Below are 24,422 nucleotides of genomic sequence, written 5' to 3' on the forward strand. Positions count from 1 at the left end.
TTCAGTTATTTTTAACTTAGTAAAAATATAACCATTAGACTAATTGACTGCTGTTAAATTTCAGGTTATTGTTGCCATAAATTATAAATACACATAAGAATTTGTGATGCAAGTATGAAGGCAATAAGGCTAACTTAAGCACTAGGAATTAGAAATTTATTCTATAAATAAAGGAGCTACTGATTATCTTTAAGCCCAAAAAGATGTAATTTAAACCTTCCCTTAATAAATACACAGAAAATAATTTCTTAAAAAAAGCACACTGATACAAATCTTAAAAGTGGACACAAATATTAGATCTACTGGTATGCTTGCCACATTTTTGAAAGTGATTTCATTCAATATGTATTCTTGGTTTGGGGATGAATCTGCTGAAGAACTATCAAGAATAAAACAGATAAGGCTACAAATGCTATGAAATAAAATTATCTCATCATTCTAGTAAACAAAATTGGCAGAACTTACATCGCTGAGCTGCTGCGCATTTATTTTGGCTTGAGCAATTTGTGGTGTGCTGGCAACAGAGCTGTACTTCAGCTTGTCTATGCTTTGCCTGTAGTTTACCTGATTTAAAATAATAAAAAAAAATAGTAGAGGAAGAAATGGTCAAACTTTATCAAAATAAATGAAGTTTAGAAGTTATCAAAGCTTCATCAAAATAGATGTCGTTTTGATAACTAATACTCTGGATAAAATATTACTTAAACCATAATAACTAGAGCTGAGGAAAAATGCCAGGATCTCTTGGATGAGATCTGAGTTAGTGCTCTGAAAGCTTCCCTGTCTGAGGTCACAGTTTTTATTCCACTCTGAAAATTACTTCATTTATAATCCCTTCCTGTCAAACCCACAAATTCTTACAAAGATGCAGCAACAGCTGCAAATCACTGCTATAAAATCCTCCAAATCATTGCTATAAAACTCATATTCTTAACCATCACTTTGTCCATTTTTATCTTTATCAGACAAGAATTATTGTAACTATGAAGAGGTCTGTCCAGTGTACCACTGACACAAATGAACTCTCTTATACTTGTTGTTTACTGAGTTTTAATGTAATAAATTAACCACAGAATTTCCCTGTGTGGTCAGAGTTTTGTGAGGATGTTGAAAAAAGAAAAATGCGTACTTATAGTGCCAAAAAAAAGTCATTTTAATGTCATCCATGAAGAGGACTGGAGCCTACTAAATTACTAGCACATTAATATGGTAGCAGAAAAAACAAGTTATTAAATATGTTCAAGCCCCAAATTATGTATGATAAAAAAAATCATATGAAGCTTCCTTTCAAACCTGTTGCTGCAAAAGGACTCATTGCTATACTACAAAACACAATTATTATTCTCTGTAGGCCCTCATTAATATTCACTGTAGTTAATCACCACTTTGCAAACATTGCAAATCACATTGCTTAAAACTAGTTTCTTAAGAACACTTCTTTCCAGTAAAGTGGAGCATATTTCTAGAGACTTTGAGTTACTGAAACTATTTCAATGCAAACCTTCTTATCTCCCATATCCTCATATAAACTTCCTCATTTTGCCAGAATGATAAAAGCTAGGAAAAAAGGCCTGAATTATCTCACAGGTCCAAAGTGATCAAAGTACTTAAAACAGAGCATTTGCTTCCTCAGAGACAGAGAGAATTTTAATTCCACGGAAAGGGATCATTTCTTTTTAACTGTGTATTTCTTGCTACTTGTGATTTCTTAGTGTATGAGGGAGTTGTATTCCAAAGAGAGTTCTGAGTAAGCATGTTGGTTATTTGGGAGCACACAAGTCCTGGGACTAATTCAAAATCCTAGATCAGGACTGGTGCAACTGAGTCTCTGTGGCCAGTGGAATTATGTGTTTCAAACCCTGATGCTGACTATCAGTTGTAAAGCCACTGGAATTGCTGAAATGTTTTTTACATTTTGGACATGAATTTATGCTTACCTTAAACTCTTTAAGAGCATGAGTAAGCAATCAAACACTGAATTATACTGTTTTCAGCTTCTACAAAGGCAAAGCTGAAATTACTGCTATAGAGGCAATAGTTCATCTTAGAGCTGAAGTATGCCAAATACTTCCTCAAAAACACCAGGGTTCCCAATTGTAGCTCTTCATGCTGCCATCCTTGTCTTGGAAGAGGTGTTTAGATCCAGATAAATCTCACATAATATTAATGACCTCTTTAAGGCATACTGCTGCTGGTTTATTGCAATTTCAGTGTAAAGACAGGGGGTATAAACTTTAGGAAGTCAGAAATGCCCTGCAGAGCTGCTCTTCTCCTCCTGATGATTTTACAAGCAATGCCTGGTGACTGTGCTCCTAACTGAGTCACAGGGTAGAGGAGATCAGTCAAGCTTTTAATGCCTGTGAGAGATGAAAGCATCATGAGCTGTACAGGCTGCCATCCTTCGTTTCTCTGAAGGACACACACAGCCACAGCAGTACACAAACCTCCTCACACTGCTCCAGCAGCAACTCAAGCCCAGGCACAGGGGCTCCTCCTTGGCACGGTTTTGTGACCAACCAGCTCCCCTCCAAGGAGCTTCACATTCCCTGTCCTCAGGGAATTCACAAAGGATTCACAAAAGCTGTTTTAGCCCCCCTGTCCTTTCAGTGCTGTCAGTGCTTTTGCTGCTGTTGAAGCTGCCCCAGGACGGTGGGACTTCTGCAGCACAGAGCTGGGCTAGGGCAGAAGTCACAGATTTCACATCACTCTACAATCTGTGCTGAACTGAAGCCAGCAGCAGGACGTGGCAGCCCTTCCTACTGCTCTGAGATCTCTTGACACTGCACTTTTTTGCTTTAACTTTGTTAGCAATGGCTGTTTGGTCCTTCCATTAAATCATCATTTGACACATGCAATCTATCACAATCTCTCTTACAGAGAGATGATGAGCTATGCAAGTCATAGGGGAAAAGAAACAAAAACAAAAACATAAAATTATTTACATCTTTCAAAGGGACCAACTTCCTTGTTGTCTGGTATGAAGGAGTGAGAGTAGCTGGGTAATTGTAGTCAACACCATCATGTTTGTAATCAGACTTATAGGCTATCTGAAACACAAGGAGAACAAAAAAAATCATTCTTTTTTTTTTTCAGCTGTCATTTGTTTGAATAATTATCAGTCAAGAGGAAAGGAGAAACAATAATATTAATATTAAATACAAGAAACAAAGTAAGTTCAATGTCATGAGTGACAAAGAAAATGAAATTATTTGCATAGTTTAGCCACTAATTGATTCTTTTTCAGCTTCTCAATTAATCCAGTGCCAACAGTGGGAGCATTAACTTAACTTCCACCTATGACACATCTCTTTTATCTTTCTGCTTAGTTCTCAAGCTTCTTACAGATTTGTAAATAATGTACTTGAAGGAATGGTATGTAATGAAATAGCTTCTTGACTAACCCAGTAAATTAAATTGGAATCCAGAAATCTTCATTAAGGACTGTTTTTTTCAGCAAAGGTCTGACCCTGGGGGTGGTGGCAAACAACCTTCAGCATCCTACTGATGTCAAAGAAAATTGAAGGATCTCAGTATGTTGCCAGATCACTGAAATTTCTTATTTTAACTTCTTCCACAGTGGGCCATAAAACAGCCATGTAACAGCTTAAACTGTGAGCCATAAAACAGTACAAAAGGGTTTCCAGAATTTCCCCTCTTCTCAACACATCTATCCATCAGATCCCCAGTACAGTATGATCTAAAGTCTTCTATCAACTTAATTCTGGAAAAACTGAAAAACAAGGAAGCAACAACCACACAAGTGTGATTAAAAGGGACTCACATTGCTTGCCAAGCTGCCAACTTTCATGGCATGGAGCATCCTTTTGTCCATGCCAATACCCACATAGTGACCCTTCATCTCATTCTGGTAGGTTTCCTTGTATTTAAGCTGTACAAAAACAAAAAAACAAAACACACAAAAATAAAAAAAAATAATAAAAAAAAAAGAAAAAAATACTCTGAGAAAATATATTCAACTTTCCTTCTAAAGTTTCAGCTTTTCAGAGTTTCCATATTTTACAGCAGAGACACAAATTATTATAGCTCTGGTCTACTATTGTTGCCCTAATACAGGAACTCCTTAGGCCACATCAGCCTTGGTACTTTAAAAAATATAAGCTAAAACTCTCCATGAGTTTCTTGCTCTACAAGATATCATTTACTTGCTCTTCATATCATCTGAGTGCCACAAAAAGAAGATACATCTTCATTTCATCAGAAATAAATACTAGAACAAAGTCTCAGGGAGCCAATATTTGGGCATTCAAAAATTAACAAAATTGGATTGTTTTGGTGCATCTTTGGTGCACCAACCCCAGAGTGGGGGATTTGACAAGAAAAATTGATCATTCCACCATCTCTACTGTATGACAAAATATTTACTCCTCTGGGATTTCAGAGAATGGTAAGAGGCAGTATGAAAGAAAATTGTATTTCATGAGAAACAAGAGGTAAAGTTATTAACACTAATTATTTTCACACCAAGAGGTAAAGTTATTAACACTAATTATTTTCACACTGTAATTATGTTCCTCTCTAGCATGAACTCTGGTGAAGTATCTTCTGCTTAACTAGTCAGGAAATGGACATGCACAATAAAATAAATAATAATCATGACAGACAAGAGCAATAACTGACTTCTCTAGATCAGCAGTCCATGGTTAGTAACCTCTCTTCCAAATGGTTCTTTTGGTAACCCTAAATAAAATGAGCCCCAGGTATACATCAGGACACACTAGGAAAAATGTTGTACAAAAACAGGCTAAAATCAGTTATTATCACATTACCAGCACACATTTATCTGAAGCATACACACAGTGACCTGTGATTCCAGCAGCTACACACAAAGAACTGAAAACTTACATCACTGGTGAATTTTGAGATCTTGCTCATATTCTTGAATTGTGGAGTGTCACAGTAATTCATGCTGTAGCCTTTGTTGTTTCCAAGATCCTTCTTGTACTCCACCTTAGTGACAAAAATGCACAATGGGAAGTTATGGTAAACCCCTAATCTGGTCTATTAAGTTCCTTCACACACTTTTTACTAGGCAGACCCACTGTTCAGAGATTTTGATAATTGGTTTTCAACAGATGGCATATGATGAAAATTAATATGAAGAGAATTTTCATATACTCAGTTCTTATTTTATAGGCAAAAAACCTACAGTTTCATCCTCTGCAAAGTATACAGGACAGTGTCAGGAGAAAAACTATTAACAAAACAACGATATACAAAGAAGGTGTACAGAAAGACATCTAAGGTGGGTGTGGGGCAAATGAACATGTACAAATGTGCCATGCACCAGATTCCAGCAAGACCTCAGCAAGAGCTTTTGCACTCTTACAGTTATTCCTGTTTAAGGAACATGTACTCAGCCTGTAACAGCTGCAGTGAAAGACTGAGAGATGAGAGGAATTCAGCTTGCTTAGTCGAGGAAATCAAAGGCAGAGAAAAAGAAAAATGATGTATTTGTAAACCTCTTGAAAAGTAACCATGCAGGGAGAAGAACTTTTTAAACTAAAGGGCAACACTAGCACAAAACACACTGATAATGAAGTGGACAGGAATAAATGCAGGCTAGAAATTGGAATAGGGGGATTATACGATGCTGTGTCGAACCAGCAGGAGCCAGGAATCGTTGGCCCGGGAGGCCCCTTCCAGCCCTACTTCCAGGGGTTTTTCATTATTGAAGGTTTTATACTTTGACATCTCAAGAGTATAGGTTTTGAAACTGCCATGGGGAAGTTCTAGAAACTCACATTTATTAATAGTTTTATAGCTGATATGACACTATAAATAAATTAATAATTCAGAATCTACTGAGAATTCTCTTGCAATCTTCCCTTACCAAGCAGAAAAAGAATCAATTATCAGTGAGTCGTAGTCTTTAACATAGTGGAAGAAAACAGAAATTTGTATAAACAGCTATATATTTTATGGTTTATGTATAACCAGGTATAAATTTTGTCTCTGTTCTTATTTTTTGATTATTAGAATACCCTTTGAGACACTGTAAGGTACACACCCAATTCATCCTAAAGCATTATACCGTAATATCATACTAAAAGTACAATTCAGGTTTGGGGAAGGTTTTTTCCAGGATTCAATTCTCCATGTGGTCAGAATTAGAATCACTCTCCTGGGGTTAATTTCCCACACTTTCATACAGATGATTGGAAGGGCCAGAATGCAGCACCTGAAGATCTGCTCTTGAGCTTTTCTCTCCAGTTGCTGTGCTACACACAGATGATTTTTGTTATGTACAATGCAGTAAGAACAACAGCTTTTTTTAAACTTGCAGTCCTTACTCATCAAACACAAATGTTTGTATGAGCTGCTCCCAAACTTGTTAAGAGATTGATTCAAGCCCTTACCTCACTGACAAGCTTGTTAACACTTTGGGCTTGTTTAAGGACCAAGTTGTCTTCAGCTGTTAGGGAGTGAAAGTGAGCTGCACCTTTCATCTTGGAAAGATCTTTCCTGTATTTTATCTGAAAAGAAATAGGGAGAATTATAAAATAGATGTGCACCTTTTCATCCTTACTATTTAGACTGGCTCCATGAGTCAGGATAATATCTTCCCTGTGCTTTCTCTGATAATTAAATGGAACTTGCCAAGCTGAAACACTGTGTTTACTACCTTGAATAACCCAAATATAACCCCATAGCCCTTCACAGTCCCTCTCAAAGCATTTTACTAGATAGAATTTTCTATAAATTTTTGACATAGACTGAATATCACTGGTTGTTGTTCATAGCTTGAACAGATTACTAGAAGATTCTTGGCTGGAGCTTGTGTGCTCTTCTATTAACAAAGTTAATCCTTGGTCCTTAATTTTAGTCAGAGAATTACAGATAGTCATCAAGTCCTCTGCAAAATTTTCCTTTTGTAAAAACCAGCTTGCTTAAAAAGCTGTATTTTTTTGTACTCTTAGTGTGTTCAAGGGAATTATAATTCCTTTGATTCTACAAAATCAAGACTGAAATAAGGGATTTCTAAATTTAATTTAGACATCAGGTTATTGACATAATTTGGATTTGGATGGGTGAAGAGAGGTAGTACCTGGATTTTTATAAATTATTTTACATTAACTGAATTGCAAAGTGGTTTGGTTTTTTTTTTTCATTTTACAATGTTTTTTTGCATTTTTTCAAGTCTGCACACATTTCCTCAGGCTTTGGAACTATAAGGCAGGTTGGTAAGTACTACAGTGTGCAAATGTTACTGTCATGAACCAATCCTCCTCTTCACTCTATGTATTATAAATTAATGAAGAAACTACTGACCATTAGCATTTTCAAAACCTAGCCTATGAAACTGTGATCTTTATCTGGAAAGGTTAAATATTTCGTGTTTAAACAGGGGACCACTGAGTTTGTCATCAAACTGGGATTGGTCACAGAGGATTTGAGGTGTTTTATATTCTCTCAATGATAAGCTCAGGTAACAGAACATGACTGATCCTTTCACTCCAGTTTATTGCTCATGTCTTGTCCAGACTAATACAAGCTGAAAGACTCAACCATCTGTTAGCTCTCCAGAAGACAGACTGAGCTCATCAGCTCAGACAGCCCCATCGGGGACAGGTGTCCACACTACAAAAGTTGTCACTCACAGGAACCCTTCGGAGCAGCCACAGGGTACTGACTTACAGACTGACCCATTTTTTGTCACTGCCAGAAATGGTCTCCCCAAACAGGGATGAGGCCCTCTAATGGATGGGCTGGATGCAGGAATCACACACCACCACCTCTTTGCCAATTCTTTAGTTTACCACCCAAAACCAAAAATCACATCCCAGAAATAAGGTCACTTCTGTGAAGTGACAGTGTCATACTTTATGCTTCACCTCCTCCATATGACTTGCTTTGTGCTAGAGGCGTGATACATCAAAATATCAAAACCAGTACAGTTCATTCATCCTCCATTTATTCACTACTGGGAATACCACAGTAGTCCACAGGATGATTAAGGCAGTTGAAGGTTTCATTAATAATACAGGTGCAGATTTGCCAGGAGGGTTAACCTAACAGTAGGGATCCCCATTAGTTGCTACATCCATCTCCTCCCTCATGCAAGTTGAAGCTGTGCCCCCTTCTATTAATGGATATTATTAATCCCCTGAGCCATCCAGTTCCCAGCAATGCAGAGAAATGTCACTTTTGTTTACTTCTCAAGTGCAGTTTTAGCATTCTCCTCCCAGGCACTGCTCTGACAAACTGCTGGTTTTAATTGTTTATGAATTGTATTGATTCAGGTTTCATACTTACATCACTTGCCAATTCATTTGCTTTCTTGGCATTTTGATAAGCCGGAGTGATCATAGCAGGAAAGCTTCCTTTCCCTCTGCGTTCCTCAAACTCATCCATATATCCCTGAAGAAAATTCAGAGTGTTTACTCATCACACATGAGCAGGTAGGGCCATGGGTTATTTTACAAAGCCTGACAACCCTTGTTCATAGGGAGTTTCATGGATTCAATAATTTTTATTTTTTTTAAATGAAAAAATGACTGAAATTTAAGAATAAATTGACCTGTTATATTACCTATGCCTCTGAAGCTACCTGCATTCCAAGAGAAATTTAGGTAGCTATTAGCTGTGGTCAAGATGACATTCAAGTGTACAATGACATATACCCTTCTGATCTCACCTCATCTCATACAGAGATGATATCTGCTTCCTCTGTGTTTGTCAATACATGTTCCCCTGGAATATTATAAAAATACCTAATGGTTTGGTTAGCCAGGAGACTTGCTTAAAGTTAACAAGTTTAACGTTAACTTTGTGGTGTTACAGAAGCTCTTTGATCTTTCCATGGTCATTTTTCACATCATAATTGATCAAAAATAATACTTCTCCAGTGCAGTGATGTATTTTGAAGAGGGATTAATAAATGTAGCAGAGACACCTAGATATCAAAATACCAAACTCCTTAGTGAACAAAATCACAAAATTCCATTTGTCTGATTAAAAAACAAAAATGAATTGTTGTGGAAGTAACACACTTAAATCCATCTACAGATAAGGTCATGTGTAAATATTTGACAATTTGAAAGCCATTTAGATTGTTTAACAGCAAAGTACTGGAGTTTTTTTTTTAATTGTAATGGACAATAATCCTCCCAAATCCTTCTATGACAAAATATCAGGGGGAAATGGAGTACAAACAAGAACACAAACAAGTGAGATAAAGTGTAATGTGTCTTCTCTGCAATATTTTGTAAATCTTTTGTAGTAAAGAGGCAGTTTGAGTGAAAATAGAATGTGCCATGAATAGAATGCATGTCAAGAATGCCATGGAGAGTACAGATAGGTCTACAAATATCTGGGATATCTTTTTTGTGTGTTCTCAATGCAAAACCATCCACTGTAGGCCATTTTGTGCACCATCAATGTCATGTTTTAAAATAGGTCAGGCCACAAGTCTGCGAACAATTTGATGCCATAGTTACAATGGCATTAAATTGTTCTATAAATAGGCATAGAAAAGAAAAAATATAGTTGATTAATCAGCTTAGTTATTTCCTTAAAATGCCATTAAAGGGTTTGAATTCTCCAGACTAGCTTGTTTTTTGCTTCCCTCTTAAATACATTTTAACGTAATTTCTAATATTTTGCATATATTCAAAGTTTCATAAAACTATTTTAGCCACTCTTAAGGTTTTTGAACATGAACAAAACAGATGTTCACCACAGGAATTTTACAGTAAGATTCCTTAAATTTTCTCATGTTTTATATACAAATATGCATGTACATATATATGTCTATATCTATATATATCTGTCTGATACACACTCAATTCATTGTTGATGATCTCAACAGTTAGAAATCTAATCCCTTTACCCATGTTAAGTCACAATTTACTCAGAAAGATCCATTAATTTCAGTGACTCTGTGTTATTTGACTACTAATATCAGTATCCAATCTATAAAGATTAAAACTCAAATTGAATTTGAAGTCCATGACTAAAGTTTCAAAGGTACTTTCAAAGAAAGAAAACTTAAATTAATTCTAAAACAGAAACATTCTAATGCTTGGAAATGTAATTAGTGCTTTTTCAAATTAATTTTATTTGTTTATTCCTATTAAAACTTGTAGTAGTTCAAAAGACAGAACTAATTGAAGGCTTCATTGCTACAATTCTAAACTCATATTCTTCAAGGATAGTTTGCTTTCCACAGAATATTAAATGTAGATTTGGACAGAAGAAGTGAAGAAAAGTAAAATACCAAAGGTTTTAGGAAAATACAGCCCTTGTTCCTTTATTTCTCCAAAGGATATGGAGCTACTGAGGAGCAGAACAAAAACCCCTGAGATCAACCATATAGTTTTCTTTATGCAGCAACACTATTCAATTCCTTTCAAATTCCATTTAGCTGCATTCAGGTGTATTTATCTGTGCTATCTCCCTAACCTAAATGGAATATAACTTTGGGCGCATTTTGGATGACCACAAAACCAATCGTATTCCCTAAAAAATGAAACATAAGCAAAATGAATGCCACTGACCAAACAGAACTAAAGCCTATTTGGTTCCACAAATACAGAGCTACAGCTTGTCAGGCTTATAATACCCCTTTTGTAGAAGAGGTGAAATCCAAGAGATTGCGTATCTAAGAGGTTCAGTGCTGCTAACACATATTTAGAGCTGCAAAGCTCCTGAGATTTGTGAAAATACCCACAGTAAAAAGACACCTAGCTATCTGCCAACTTTCTACCACTTCACAGCCCTTTCATAGTTCTCCTGACTGAATTTCCTTGTTCATGGAATGGGAATATTTCCTTGAGTAAGCACATTTCAGTGTGACACATAAAAACACCACAATAGAAATGAAGAGTGCATACATGCACAGATAAAATTTGCCAAGGTCAGTCTTTAGGAATGGCCCCACCATAAGGATCATGCAGTGACAGTGCAGCCACCCTGTAGTCACATCTTTAGGTGCCAGTGACAGATACATGACACTTTAGGAGCACAGTGCTGTTTGCACACCATCCTTTCCCTTGAAACCTTGTTTTTTCACACAGGAAAACAAAGTGAAAATAGGTGTCACCAGTTTCTAAAGCCTTGAGCAATCAGCTGCAGTAATGATCAACATCAGCATGGCTATCTCTTGGATGTTGCCTACCTGTCCATATTGATCTACATTTTCTCTTGCAAAAGCAACATCTGTTCCAGCTGTATGGCTGGCTTTTCCCTTGATCTCTTTTTCATATCTTTGATGATACTTTACCTAACAGGAAAAAAGGAAACGAATAATCTGGGTGAGTTTAGTCTGGTACACAGATGTTGCACAATAAATAGCAACCAATGACATGCACATGCTGTCAATAAAGGATTGTCAAAATTCCCGCTGCCACCAACCTGCACAAGTCAAATATGCCCGCTTGACAATATAAAAACAGAACTAGTGGTGTATTTTTATTAATGCACTAGGAACGTGGGACTCACCATTTCAACCCAGACCCTTGGTTCAGTGTGTTCAGCACCACCTGATTGACAGTGGCTAATACCCAGTGCTCCAGCAGTTTAAAAAAGTAGGACTGATTGTAATTCAAATTCACAGTTACCACAGAGCACACTTTTACCACAGGGTCATCTGAACCCCATCAATAAATGGGTTTGTTTCTGAAAGATGCTTTATCTTCAATGATAAAGGGAATTTTAGGCAATCAACCTTCAAGTTTAGACCAAGATTTGCACTACATTTACTTAAGTCAAAACAATGCCTGTAACCTGATGCTGCCCTTTAATCACCATGTGTGTTTGCTGACAAAAGTGAAGGGTTTTCCACAGATCAAAGGCAAACAAAGGCATGTAATTGTTTTAGAGTCAGTTGCTTTTACCTTCAAAATTACAGATCTCTTATTTTCCTCATTGACTCTTAACAATGTTTTAAATTCAGTTCCTTTGAGTTATATGTTCTTCCATATGTTATCTTCTCCAACAAAAAGAGCTTTTCTTTCAGTTTCCAATAACAAAGCACAATTAACTGTACACTTTGAAAGAATACTGATGTCCTTTTATGGTGTTTATTAAAGAGTACAGGGGTGTTGTGATTTTGTTATGTTTGGAAAGGAAAAGAAAGCCAATAAAGATCAGTATGCCATGTTCATGGAATTGCTGCCAGTATGTTTTCATTCAAAATTTGTGTGATAGTTTAAAATTTTCTTCCCCAAAAGAGACTTTGCTTTAGACACTTACATCACTGGCTAATTCATTTGCTCTCTTGGCTATTTGATAAGCTGGAGTGATCATAGCAGGAAAGCTGCCTTTTCCCTTCTGTTCTTCAAAGTCTTCTGTGTATTTCAACTGTAAAAATTCAAGACAGTTCAGGAGGAATTAGAGCAAATGTATCTTGATTGCACACAATATCAATCTTTAAAGTTGCAAAGTCAGGCGTTCAATGGTTGTCATCTGCCAAAAGGAAGATGAACCACAGAGTCCGAATCTTTGCAATTTGGTCTTTAACTACACAATCACATCTTCTGCATGGCCCCTTTGTCTTGTTCAGGGTGCGGGATGAAAAGGGTTGCTTAAAGAAAGTACTTAAGGTGTCTGCAAGATGCCTGCTTTATTTACATTAGTCAGGCAGCTTCTTTCCTTACTTTGCATGGCAACCACTTGCTGGGTATGGAACAGATTGGTTCCTCAGCTTCTGTTCTGATAGCTTAAAATGGCCTCAAATCGAATGTGATCTTTGTAACTGAGAGAATTAAATGCTCAATGGTAAAAGGAGTCTGCCTTTAAAATATTATTTTTTTTGTTTTTCTTTGTGTTCATATCTTCAAGTAATTTATAAATACCCTATGAACCACTTGAAGAGCCAAAAAGAGATCAGTCTGCTCTGTTTTACTTACATCACTTGCAAGATGTGCTCCAGCCTTTGCATGAAGTATATCTGGAGTGTCTACAACAGAGGTGAACTTTGAAACTCTCTCTTCATGTCCACGCTTATATTCCACCTGAAGAGGAAAACATATATATCCATATTACAAACAATAAGCAGCAAAAGTTTATTTCTTATCAGAAGGCTTCAAGGGAAAAAGAGCAACAGCAGTCATGACACTCTCCACTCTCCACAGTCAAGCTACCATATATTCAAGACCCAATTTTCTTAAAGTGAATACCAGAAACAGACAGAAATGGACCCAGATATTCAAATTTTCAATTGATTTATGGGAGCCATGCATTTGATTAAAATACAATGAGAATAGTCATTAATGTCCCAAGATCACGCTGCAGTGACAATGTAGATAGTATCTGCAGAAAGCAATGCAATACTTTAAAATAATTTTTATGGGATTTATTTTTACTTTTCTTTTTCATGTAAATTGTTCTTTTAATAAATAATCAATTTTCTGTGCATAAATTTAAAGTAGCTTGCATATGAATTAATTTCAATATTACAGCTATTTGATTTCAAATACTAAAGTGAAAAATGTCAAATGTAAATAATTAGATTAATAAAGCCATAATGTGAAAGCACAGGTAATGAATTAAAGAACATTTCAGAGCAAGTCACAATCTTTTTCAGGTTGTGATAAATTATGGCAAAAGTTGCCACATTTTCCAGGAAATATCTACATTGTAATTTATTCTATATAATTGTCTTCCCAGGCCAAGTAGTTTATTAACCCTGTTTTCTGCATCATGTTAACATTTTCTCACTTTGTAACAGTATAACAAATATCCACCACAGAATCTAACATCTCAAGTGAATGGCCTGAACCCAGGATTCTACAAATCCAGAGGTGTAAAATATAATTAAAACCCCGTGTGACTTACATTACTGCTTAGTTGGGTGGCTCTCTTAGCAACCTGATAACCTGGAGTGATCATAGCAGGGAAACTGCCTTTGCCTCTCCGTGGCTCATATTCTTCTGTATATTGAAACTAGAAGATGGATTTGTTCATTAGAGAAGAATCCACTGTAGTTTAATGTGATTCCTAAAGGTATCTATTACTTTATTTTAAAATAAACCAATTAAAGAACAAACTTTATAAGTTTGCTAGTTACAACTATTTCCTACATACAACAGAAAGTATTTCTCATTCGTCTCAATTATCCACTGTTAATTGCCTATATTGATTAGGTCACTAACCCATTGCATGGATACAGTCATAGTTCAGAGATGATTTTCATCAGTCATGGAAATTCAGCCAATGAAATATCTGGTAGGTGGAAAATATGACACGTTTTCCATCATGAGTTCTGCTCTACTGAGAGAAAGAGCACTTCCTGCTGGATCAGATCACCTCAGTTTTGTCAGCAGTTGAAGTGATTCTGAGCTACATGAATATATAAATTCATGATGGCAATAGAACTCTTAAGTGACTTTAATCGCTTACATGGCTAAGTATTGTTGTTGACAGAAATAAACATGTCAGTCTCTGCTTTGGCAAAATCTTAACAAGGATAAGAGTGTAGGCAGACCCTCCAGATATTCTTCCTGCAAAAGCTGGAGGTGACATTTTACCAAGGCTTGGCTTTTGATGCATTTGTAAGTCTTCAGAATATGATAGACCATGAAAATAAAGCCAAATATCAGTCCACTTACATCACTCAGAGCCTTCTGTGCCTGTGTTATCTTGACCATCTCAGGATCTGGGATTGTTCCTGGGTACCACGACTTTCCTTCCTCATAGGCAGCATAGTAAGCATTCTACAAAACAAGAACTAAATAACTACCTATCTTCACCCTGGTTTTAACACTCAAACAGCTGATCTGACAGAAAAAAAAAAAAAAGAAATAAAGAAATATACAGTGCTGTGGAAGTGAAATTGTACAGCACAAGGCCTACATTCCACATCCCTTCAGAGTGCCAAGGCAGAACTTGTATAGCAAGAACTGACATCAAGACGACAGGATCTAGGATCCTGGAGTGAAACTCAAACAACACCCCCTGGGGATCAGATCACCTGCTGTGAAGCTCCAGTGCCAGTAGAGAGAAGACACATAGAGTATGGCTGTACATGCAGCAGCCCCAACAGCTGACTCTAGACACCCTCTTCCTCCCTCACCTTCTGATTCTTCTCTCTTTAGCTATAATTGAGCTATTTCACCTTGAAAAGTTTAGCCAAATGAGAAGCAAAGGGGTTTTTTTAATCATTGAATTGCGGTGGTTAAAACCCTAACAATCAGGACAGCCAGGGCCAGTCCTTGCTGTCCTGCAGGCTGCTGGCTTGGGAGGGATATTTCATACCTGGGTTGCCAGCTGTTGGGCTTTATAGACACTTTCAATTTCTCTGGACCTTGCATCCCACTGAAAGACTGATTTGAATTGTTCACTCTCTTCTCGATATTTTATCTAAAAGAAAAAAAAGATAAAAAAACACTCGTTTTAGTAGTTTGCTAGTACTTACTAACACACGTCCCCTTTGGAGAAGAATGAGAGGGGAGACAAAAAAAGGTGATGATTGCATTTAGCCCTAAGGCCAAAACTCTGCTTTCTAGTCCACACCCAGCTCTACCTAAGATTTCTGCCAGAACAGGAGCTGCACATCTATAAAGGAAATATGTAAAGCATATTACACCTGAAACCTGGAATGACATTCTGAAAGAATAATTTGATCTTTAGATAATACTTTGGGGGAGATAATCTATGAGAATTGAAATCCCTAAGAAATTTTAAGCAGGATGTGTCAATGCATTAGATGAAAAAACTATTACCAATGAGCAATATTCTACTCTCCTATTTCCCTGCACAGTGTCATATCCTAACTGTGCATATGTAAATGACTACTATATTTAGTCCTGGATCATTATGTTCCTACTGCCACTTTTATCATGAAAGCATGTAGAAATCCAACTGAAATCACAGCTCTGTTATAGAACTCACTCTTCAGATGTAAAAACTCAGAGTAGGAAGTTTAAACTACTGGACAGAAATGTCACTGAGCACGTGTACCATTATTCCCATTTATAAATTAAGCACAGAGGTGCAGAGAGCTGATTGATTTGCCTGCTAACACAGAAATTCTGTATAGAGAGACCTAATTTTTATCTCTGCATTCCAGCTGATGCCTCAACATAAGACTTATGTGAGAACATCATGTTGGGATTGAAGAAACATTCTATTTTCTGCATCAGAAATAAACTTAAATATAAAAACAGCAGACCTTCATAGTAGCAAGTGAAACTTTCCCAAGTTATTATTATTTTATATGTTTACTAGTGAAAGATTTTCCTGCTCTCAAAACTTTTACAGAAGTACTTCCTTTAAGCAGGTACTGCAGAATCAGCTTCTTTACTACCCCTAGCAATTTTCTCTCTGGAACAGAACCTCATTATGTGATTGAAAAGGGCAAAAGGTGTTTAAGGTGTATAAAACAAGGGAAAGTGATCTTTGAGCTATAATTTCTCTGGTTTGTGTACTCACATGCACTGGAAGTATCAGTCTCATATCACTGCCTAAACCAGAAATAGAACCTGCAGTAATACCAAACTCATTCCTGAGCAGATCCGTCACACACAGTTTAAAGTAAGTGAGACAGTCATTGCTGAAATTGTTACAGCCCATGATACTGCAAAAACTGAGGCATAAGAATGCTGTACAAAATGATAAATGATACAGCGTCTGACAAAGGCTATTCATGTGCATCAAGTTTTCGCAGCTAATACGGGACAACAGAATGAATTTAGCATGCCATAATCTATGAAATACAACCGCCTTTGTTAATTTTAGTGATGGCTAATCACATCAGAACACACTGCTTTGCCTGTGAAATAATTCACAATGGGTAATGTTATTTTAGAGTGTAGAAAGACGCGACGTTCAAAAACACAGCAATACGCAGAGAAGTGAGATAGGTGTCGATTATTGGTCGTTCCTTGTATTTTTTATTTCCCCAGATTTTTGGAAGTGCGGGTTTGAAGGTGCTGGGTCTGGAGGGAAGCGCTGCGGGACATCCCGGGGCGGCGCTGGCCGTGACCGCGGCCCCTGAGCGCCCCTGGCGGCCGCACTCGGAACCGCAGCGCCCGCAGGGTGGCCGCGCCTCCATCCCCAAAAAAACCTCCCGCAAAACCCTGCAAAGCTCCCCCGACACGGCGCTCTCCCACCTCGGGTTCGGCGGGAATACTCGACAAGGTAAAAAGGGAACTTCTGCCTGCGTCCCACCTAGTTATAATTTATCTGTTGTTTGGTACGGGTTCTGATGAGATCACAAAGCGAGTTGTTATTGCTTCCAGAGGTTGTGCAACCCTGCTTTGTCACTAAGTTTACGCAGCTCTGAGCAGTTTAGGCGAACTGTGCTTCTGTATAGATTATCAGATATACAGGTGAGGAGCTCAAATCGGTTTTTCCTTCTGAGAGCAAAAGCAAATCCAGATCTAAGATTTCTTTCACATGAGTAATAATATTGAAAAAAAATATGATTCAAACGCAGCTGAGATCTTACTGATCTAAAAGAACACAGGAAGGTAAGTAAAAAACCACATATTTATACTTACAAAACAAGAGCCATAAGTATGTTGTCAAAATATGGAACAAACACATTTAACCCTCAAGCTTCTTACCTCACTTACCACTTCCGACAGCTTTTTTGCATTCATATTTAGCGGTGTTTCAAATACACTCGTGAATGCATTGTTTTTTGGATTGTGCCTAGAAAATGGAAAGTGTAAAAGGATATTAGGGATGTACAGACAGCCCACCAGAAAGGTTCTCTTCAAGCACTCAAAAACACAATATCAGCCTCTGCCCCTCTATACACGACTTTTCCCCCACTCACACAGAGATCTTAGATTACACTCAAGTTATTATTGTAGGGAGTAGGGGCCTAGAGCAAAATTAATTTTAATGATCATCATATCAATGCTGTGTTTCTAACAACAAAAGAGAATAATAGAATAAAAAACAACTGTCATCTCTCCTTTTTCTGCTGAAAAATTTGACAGGAATTGATCATTATAAAATAAAAACTTCCTAGAACAAACCAACACCAAAATCTGCATTTTATACATTTTCCTTATGATTAGCTCAACCTTGTTAACTCTTAACCACTGATTTGGAAAACACTAAAATTTGTGTTTGGCTTTATTTCCTTCCCACAATACTAAAATGGAACTTAATTTGGTATATTTTAGCACACTGGCCAAATGAAGAAGATTTATGCATAGTAAAAAGAGTTTCCCATTACTTGTGATTCACGTAAATCCAAAGATACGCATTAAGTCACCGACAATACCTAATCTCACATCACACATGGGACAAACTGAGTCCAAACAGTGATCTTCCATTATGTTAAAATGACTAGGCAAAGTAAACCTCTGCTTAAAAAAAAAAAAGGAAATACACTTACGCTTGACAGTAAGGTTTTTTCTCATGGCTAACAAAGTTGTTTACTGTTAACATCATCTTGCATACTTCACAGTGAAAACAGGCTTTATGCCATGTCTGGAAATGCCACAAAACAGAAACCAAACAGACATGATTTGTATTTCATTATTATTATTCTGCTAAGTTTAAAATCTCACTATTGATTCTTACCATCCATTTAATGAATTTGACTAATTTTTTCTTCAAATATATACATGTGATTAATTCATTTCAGTTCTGAACCCAGTCACAAGCAAAGAACTTTTGGAACTGAGAGATTTGCACAGTGTTAAAAGTGCCAATCTGTACATTTATTATAGTCCAAAATGATAAAGAAAGAGAACTGACCTGATCTATACAGTTAATCTTCTCAGCAGGGTAAACCCCATAGCCACATCTAGCACACGGCTGCACATTCATCTTGAAATCCACAGAGTGAAAAATATATAGGTTTATACAAAAGGTTCAAAGAATATGAAAGTGACTTTTTGGCCTGTGCAAAGCACACTCTAGACACTCCAGTCAAGGCCTTTTGCTGTGGTCAATGGCTCCCATTAAAGCTCTGAATTGAAGTCTGTTGCTCCCTTTGCTGACCTTCTGTTTCAAAGTCAGCTGCAGGCTGGCTTTTAAAGCTGCCAGTTAGTAAGAGCGGTTATTTTGGCAACTGTGTCAGTGCAGAAGGGAGGGTAGCAATATCTTTCTCTAAATAGAAGAATGAACTCACAGAAACAAATCACATCCATGTGAATGTTAGAGCCTGATCATTTTGTATTTCAGTTTTGCTGTCCTAAACCCAGGATGAAAAGTACATACGGCAGCAGTAATTTACCATTAGTTTCTCCTCACCCTGATAAACTCACGGGAGAGTATTGTGTATTTAGGAGCAGCTTCATAGCAGAAGGAGGTACCACCAGAGATACAGGCCAGAGATGGGTATGAAACTTCATAGCCCTTGGGTGGATGTAGAAATTCACAGCCAGAAAAAGTCATTAATTTTTTTCTCTTGGTGCCAGCTCAGTTTCGCCTTGTATATTACATCAGCAGAGCAGAGCACACTCTTTTCTCCTATCTTCTTCTTTCATCCACCTGTCACTCCATCTCCAGGTGTAGGAGGATGCACCGTGAAAGAGGCAGAGCCTCTTATCTCAAAGAGTTCTAAACATGATGGGTACGAATCCAAACTTCTATCTCCTACAGGAAAAACTTCAGAAAAGAACCATTTACTTTTGAATTGAATGAACAAAGCAGCTATTTAACAGTGTTCACCAAGAGCAGACTGGAATAGATCAGAATATAAAAATTCCTTCACCAAAAAATGATAAGGAATGTCTGATATTAGGATTCAAGCAAGCTATTAGGGTTGTGAAGTCTGCTCTGAACAAAAGAAGCTATTAAATTCTACCAGCTACAAATGGTCAGGATTTAAGATTTACATCTCACCAAATCATAATACCTCCAGCTGCAGGGCTCCATAACCCTGGGACACAGCTAAGCAGACTTTTACTCAGATTGAGATAACTCTTAGCTGTGACCCACTACCTGCAGCAGTCCTGGGATATTGCTGAGCACTTCCCTTTTCTATAAATTGCCAACAATTCCATCAAAATAATTTCTGTCTAAACCTTCTAGGTATGCTTAGAGAGCCTCCTATTCACCTCTCTATTGAGATATGCAGTTCTGCTTAACTTATTATTGCTACTTTTATTGAATGCTGACAATGTATTGGCACAATGTACTGTCAGCAACTGGTGTGCCAAAAATAGAGTCTCTAATCTGAAGAGCAGTGGCACAAAGTCCTGGAAACACTTAAGGCCTTTCAAAGTAACTAATATCAGTATATAAACAGATGCATTTTCATTTTTTAAAAATGTCCCCAGAACATAATTTCTTATATTAAAATAACTGCTGAATTACCTCATGTTATTCTTTTTGGGATCAAGAAAGACTTATGTCTACCAAGTTACATCACAATAATATTTATCCTGCTCACACCTGTGAACCAAAATAGTTTGGAAGGCTTCCAGTTCCCTTCTTATACAGCTTTGCATCTTGTTCCAGATTGCCATTCTGTTTATGCAAGTGACCTGTATTAGGGTCACACTGGCCGGGTGGTCCCTTCCTTATTTAGCACTTGGCACACTACCAGTTGTCTCCTCTTTGTGTTCATCTTCTCCAAGAGTCACCATACTGTATATTTTCTAGACAGTCTTTGTCTCCGTGCTGTCTGAAGCCATGCTGGAGCCCTTGTCGCACACTTCAGCAAGAATAAGGGTGCATGACCTGCTCCTGTCCCTGCTTTGCTTAAGACTCTCCTGCAATGAGTTCAGAGAGGTGGTTAAAGAAGGACATCCCTGAACCACACAAAACCATAAAGGCTTGGCAATTACTGAACAAATAATTCATCCAGGAGTCACCCAAGCACTGATCATCTGGAGAGGACTCCAGGATGCATCATCACCCACAGAGCATACAGACATCCCTGAAGGGAATGAGATCATGTGTTCCTTCCAAGAGGCCTCTCAGACAGGTAAAACCCTTTATTTCACAGACAAATCCTACTTCATTTCAAGATATACAAAGCCTGCTTTTCTTTTTTCACAGTGATAGATACTACCAGCTTGGCTGGAAGTCAGCAAATGCATTTTCCAAGTTCTCCTGCTTCTCCCAAGTCACAGCATGCTCAAGAAAAGTGTGGTAAGACACAACGTCCTCTACAGCTACTCTCTTTCCCAGCCACACTATTCCCCTCACATCCATTGAGCACCAGTTCTGCTGGTGTCTCTTAAAGATTTTCCCATTTCTGAGGACCCCAAAACTGTCCTGTTCTTCACCACCCCGGATTAAAGCCAAGCTGATAACAGAAAAGGGAGTTTATTAAAAAATAAACATTGAATGGTCTCATTACAAAGTATGCACTGCATTTTGATCATGCAAGGAATTAAATCACAAAACCAGTGCAAGTTTGTTATCTTGACAAATCTTAGCAAGACGTTTTCTCTTCAGTTAAAAGCTCATTGTGGCTTTTTTCCTCCTTTAGTAAGGCCTCATAAAGGCTTTTTGATATCAAGGAAAATCTTAAAAGGCTTTACTTAACAGTAGAACCTTAATCAATGTGGTTTAAAAGTACTGTGGTTACACATAAAGTACAAGGAGACAGTACCTTGAAAGTGCAAATTAGTGGGAAGAAACATTGTTACCTCTCCAGCCTCCTTAAATTCAGTGAATTAACTGCACAGAAAACTTGAAGCACATCTGCATCATCAATCTGATTGTAAAAAAAGCACATATTAGTTACACAAAGTAACCTCTTTAGGGACATTCAAGTCAGGGTCATCTCCTCTGTCACTCCTGAATTGAAACTGCGCCCTTCCAACCACATGAAGAACAGGAAGCCAGACAGCACAAATTATGGCAAGCCTATCTTCCCTCTGTTTGTAAAAAAGCCCCAAAGGTGCTGATTCACTACACAAAGGGGGAGTTTTATCCACTGGTAAAAGCTGCCTGTAAAATTTCAAGCACTCAGCCAGCCTTATCTGTGTTCACCTTCTCTGAACCCTGTGGTTAATTAGTTACCTGGGCTTAAGGCCTTTTGCCTCATACAGTCTCTCCATGCTAATCAAATTCAGCATAGTAACAAATCCAGCTTGGAAAAAATATTGAAAGAAAACTGGAAAATATTTATCAACACCAAAATCTCCCAAGATTTTAATAAAAACTCCTAAGGACCAACCTCTTGTACAGTTGCTTTTTCCATTTTTGCTGTTATGGAAACCAACCAACAACTGTTTACATTTCATGATTAAAGGATTTACGCTTACACTTTTCCCTTGTGTAAGAAAAACCTGTGAGTGTAGGGATTTTGCAAATGCTTCTAACAGAGTGAGAAAAAGTAAGAGAGAAATCGAAAAAACAACCAAGGGGCCAAGAAGATATCACTGTTAGAGAACAGAGAAAAAACTGGTAAGGATGTGCTACAATCTAAGCTAAAAGCTTGAAGAAAATTGTGAAAAGCATGTAGAGCATAGCCCACATGAGCACCACTGTCCAAATATACCCATTTGTTGTGTATCACAACACAAATAAGCCTCAAGTTTAAAACTCATAAAATATAGTGTGTGCAAACAGATCATCTCTGCCTGATTACAGAGAAATCCCAACAAACCCATGCATCAAACCAACTGAGATGCATTATTCTGCAGAATTCCATTAAGTTGTGGTGTGCCCAGTCACCCTGCCCTACCCTCATGTTCCTCACAGCATAACAAAACCATCCATCCTTTCTTGCAAAATACATGGAAAGCTAACCACTGTTGTCTAAAAGGGAACTCATTGTGTGTCATTTAAATCCTCCATCCTAAAAGTATCCCCACACCTGCTCCCAGGTCTCACAAAACCCCAGCCTTGTTTTCATAGATGTTGTGCAGAACACAGGACACAGTTATTATTCCAGACAGGTACTACTCAGTTGCCTCGAGCCTTCTAGTTTGTACCATTCACCTTTCAGTTTCCCAAAGGCACTCCCCATTTTCATCCTGCAGCTGCATGCAGTGGTTAAACACTTATTTTCCCCAATGTAAATATCCAGTTCCATTATTAATGTTTTTAAGGAGGAGAGTGAGTCTCCAGGGCAAAGGATAGTGATGCTCCAGGTATCACACTGCTGGCTCTTCCCCTTACCCAGTAATGCATGCTCCCATCTGTGCCATATTCTACATAAGAATTTTTTCCCTTCCTGACCCTTTCCTAGGTGGCAACAACTCCATGCCCTGAAGCAAGGTACTTCCTTCTATTTCTACTATATTTCTAATTTTCTCCATACTGAAAACAAGCAAGATTTTCTGAAAATGAAATCTGGCACCTTGTACTGCATTAAAATTAACATGTATTTAAGAAAGGTATTGCAACACACTGAGGAATCAAATTTTCTCTTTGTGAATGCCAGGATCCAACATGAAAAGAAAATAGAAGTTTCATCAACAGTTTGAGTCAGAAATTCCCCACAACCAATTCTAATAGTACACTCTTGAAAATTAGCAAGCATTGCCAGACCACTTTTTTGATAGCAATACAGTGATGTTTTGAAAAAAGCCATTTCTAGGTCTGCTAATTTGACTGTGGTGACCAGATGGCAATGGATAAGCATTTTCAGCAAGATGCCAGTCAGTGCCACTGCCAGTCAGTGATTGCTGGTGATTACAGAGCTCTCCTCTCCTCTCCTCTCCTCTCCTCTCCTCTCCTCTCCTCTCCTCTCCTCTCCTCTCCTCTCCTCTCCTCTCCTCTCCTCTCCTCTCCTCTCCTCTCCTCTCCTCTCCTCTCCTCTCCTCTCCTCTCCTCTCCTCTCCTCTCCTCTCCTCTCCTCTCCTCTCCTCTCCTCTCCTCTCCTCTCCTCTCCTCTCCTCTCCTCTCCTCTCCTCTCCTCTCCTCTCCTCTCCTCTCCTCTCCTCGAGTCTCCTCTCCTCTCCTCGAGTCTCCTCTCCTCGAGTCTCCTCTCCTCTCCTCGAGTCTCCTCTCCTCTCCTCGAGTCTCCTCTCCTCTCCTCGAGTCTCCTCTCCTCGAGTCTCCTCTCCATCCATCCATTTCCAATGTCTCTGCTATCCATGGTGGATCACATTATAAATTTGGAAGCAATGCTGTCTTCTTGAAAAGAAGCAGCTAACAGATGGCATGAGAGGAACAATGGGATTCTGTCAGTTTGATTTTTAGGAGAAAACTTTGGCTAAGCATCCAGCCAGGAGCCACAAGCACAATCCCAGGAAGCAGGGAGCAGTCCCAGCAGCAGCGTGCAGACACGGCAAGAGCTCCTCCATCACATCGAGGCACTGACCTGTTGGGAAGCAAAAGCCTGTTTGTTACCGTGCCTGTGTTTTGTGCCAATTAGGAGGCAGTTACACTGAAAAATGTCTCTTTGATGTAAATCTCTTCAGGTAGTGAATGTTAAACACCACGCACCGCTGGGTAGGTGTATGATTTTGCAGGATCGGAGCCTGCATCCAGGAGTAATTAGCAAGACTGTGCCAATCTTCAGTCCACAAACTGGACTGCTGGGCCTGATGCTACGGCTACCCAGTGGGACGTCGTAATTAGCAGAGATG

The 24,422-nt window shown here is 38.2% G+C and overlaps 1 protein-coding gene across 2 annotated transcripts in view; it reads right to left on the reverse strand.

Annotated features, from left to right (window-relative positions):
• NRAP (nebulin related anchoring protein) overlaps positions 1-18,939 on the reverse strand; it is a 48,047-nt gene extending 29,108 nt beyond the window's left edge. For both annotated transcript variants that reach the window (XM_014250260.2, XM_014250259.2), the window contains exons 1-15: positions 18,679-18,939; positions 18,314-18,408; positions 17,529-17,616; positions 15,217-15,321; positions 14,571-14,675; positions 13,798-13,905; positions 12,870-12,974; positions 12,214-12,321; positions 11,138-11,242; positions 8,275-8,379; positions 6,378-6,494; positions 4,864-4,968; positions 3,782-3,889; positions 2,943-3,047; positions 466-564 (exon numbers count right to left, since the gene is read on the reverse strand). In XM_014250260.2, coding sequence (XP_014105735.2) covers positions 466-564; positions 2,943-3,047; positions 3,782-3,889; positions 4,864-4,968; positions 6,378-6,494; positions 8,275-8,379; positions 11,138-11,242; positions 12,214-12,321; positions 12,870-12,974; positions 13,798-13,905; positions 14,571-14,675; positions 15,217-15,321; positions 17,529-17,616; positions 18,314-18,408; positions 18,679-18,750 — 1,530 coding nt within the window. In that variant the 5' untranslated portion in view covers positions 18,751-18,939. The remainder of the gene's footprint in view (positions 1-465; positions 565-2,942; positions 3,048-3,781; positions 3,890-4,863; positions 4,969-6,377; positions 6,495-8,274; positions 8,380-11,137; positions 11,243-12,213; positions 12,322-12,869; positions 12,975-13,797; positions 13,906-14,570; positions 14,676-15,216; positions 15,322-17,528; positions 17,617-18,313; positions 18,409-18,678) is intronic.
• Between the last annotated feature and the right edge of the window lie 5,483 nt (positions 18,940-24,422).

The sequence above is a fragment of the Pseudopodoces humilis genome, chromosome 9 (genome assembly GCF_049639895.1).
Source record: "Pseudopodoces humilis isolate 2021_Gansu_Grassland_sample_001 chromosome 9, ASM4963989v1, whole genome shotgun sequence".
Classification (NCBI taxonomy): domain Eukaryota; kingdom Metazoa; phylum Chordata; class Aves; order Passeriformes; family Paridae; genus Pseudopodoces; species Pseudopodoces humilis.